The following is a 1,170-nucleotide window of genomic DNA, read 5'->3' as shown; positions in this document are numbered from 1 at the left end:
GCTGGACTTTGAGCACTTAACGGTTGGGGACTTTGGGCAAATCGTGTATCCTTTTAGAGCCTCAGTTTTATCACCTGTGAAATAAAAATGCTAATACCAACCTCTTAGGCCTTTACTGGGTACTAAACGCAAAGTGTCTGAAAGTGTTTCAGAAACAATGAAGAGCTGCATTCTTTCATTCAGAAATACTTTGGAACACTGACGGTGTGTAAGGCAAGCTTCTAGGAGCTGGGGGTGGAGATAGAAGTTATCAGAGTTCTGACGAGCAGGGGGAAACTGTAGCCATCCCCCAGGCTATGGAGGAATTTCAGCAAAGCTGGAGGACTGGGGGCGGAAGAATTTCCAAAGGGAGATGTGAAAGAACGACTGGGTCTCAACTGCCTAAGATATGGCGGTTGGGGAGGGGGGCACTGGGGAGTTGGGAGGTTGCCCTTCCTTGGTTGACAAGTTGTCCAAGGCTGAAAGAAGCACAGGAATATGGTACTGAAGGTAAAGAATGACAGTGAATTTGGATAAAGGAAGGTGTGGAGGCTGGAAGGATGAGTGCAAGACCTGGCATGAGGTGAGCAAAATGCAAGGTTTGTTTGGATTTTTGTTACAGATATTGCCATTGTGTTCACATTTACAAGATTTTCCTTGTTTTCTCTTTGCGTGGTTAAGGTTGGAATGAAACTGGAATGCTTGGCAGGGCCACGTCCAGGTTCAGACAGGCCCTCCCTGATCCAGCCCATTACCTAAATGATCTGAGTCACCTAAGTTGGAGAAATGGAGTGGGGGCGGGAGGAGGGCGGGGAATTGGCTGGATTCTCTCAGAAATGACTTTCCTGTGAATTGTCCAGTAATTCTTTCTCTTAGCCAAACCAGAAAAACCACTGAACCTGAGGTATTGGCATGGGTGATGAATTCTTTAAAGGAGAATGGCTATAAAATGAGAATTGTTCCCTTAAGAGTTCACTTAGTCCTTGGAGTGTGTGTGTGTGTGTGTGTGTGTGTGTGTGTGTGTGTGTGTGTGTGTTTGTTTGTGTGCGCACACACGCGTGCACGCATGCACAGGGAAGGCGGTCCAGGAAGGCTCTCACTTTTTCCAAATGAACTTCCCCAAACTAATTAAGAGCAAGTGCAAACCGATGGGGAGGGTGTATTTCATAATTGAAACGGGCTCTCTACCAC

At 46.7% G+C, this 1,170-nt stretch overlaps 1 protein-coding gene across 9 annotated transcripts in view; it reads left to right on the top strand.

The window, feature by feature from the left end:
* The window catches only part of LOC105291477, a 13,594-nt gene that overhangs the window by 1,943 nt on the left and 10,481 nt on the right, over positions 1-1,170 (top strand). Inside the window, exon 1 of one of the 9 annotated variants that reach the window (XM_023530123.1) lies at positions 42-562. The exons of the other annotated variants lie outside the window; for them this stretch is intronic. Within the exon in view, the coding sequence (XP_023385891.1) occupies positions 497-562 (66 nt within the window). The 5' untranslated portion in view covers positions 42-496. Of the gene's footprint in view, positions 1-41; positions 563-1,170 lie in introns of those variants that run through there. 9 annotated transcript variants of the gene reach the window in all.

Source organism: Pteropus vampyrus, unplaced genomic scaffold (genome assembly GCF_000151845.1).
Source record: "Pteropus vampyrus isolate Shadow unplaced genomic scaffold, Pvam_2.0 Scaffold46, whole genome shotgun sequence".
NCBI classification, from domain to species: Eukaryota; Metazoa; Chordata; class Mammalia; order Chiroptera; family Pteropodidae; genus Pteropus; species Pteropus vampyrus.
Note: the sequence above shows the minus strand (reverse complement) of the source record. Positions and strands in the feature narration are given on the sequence as shown.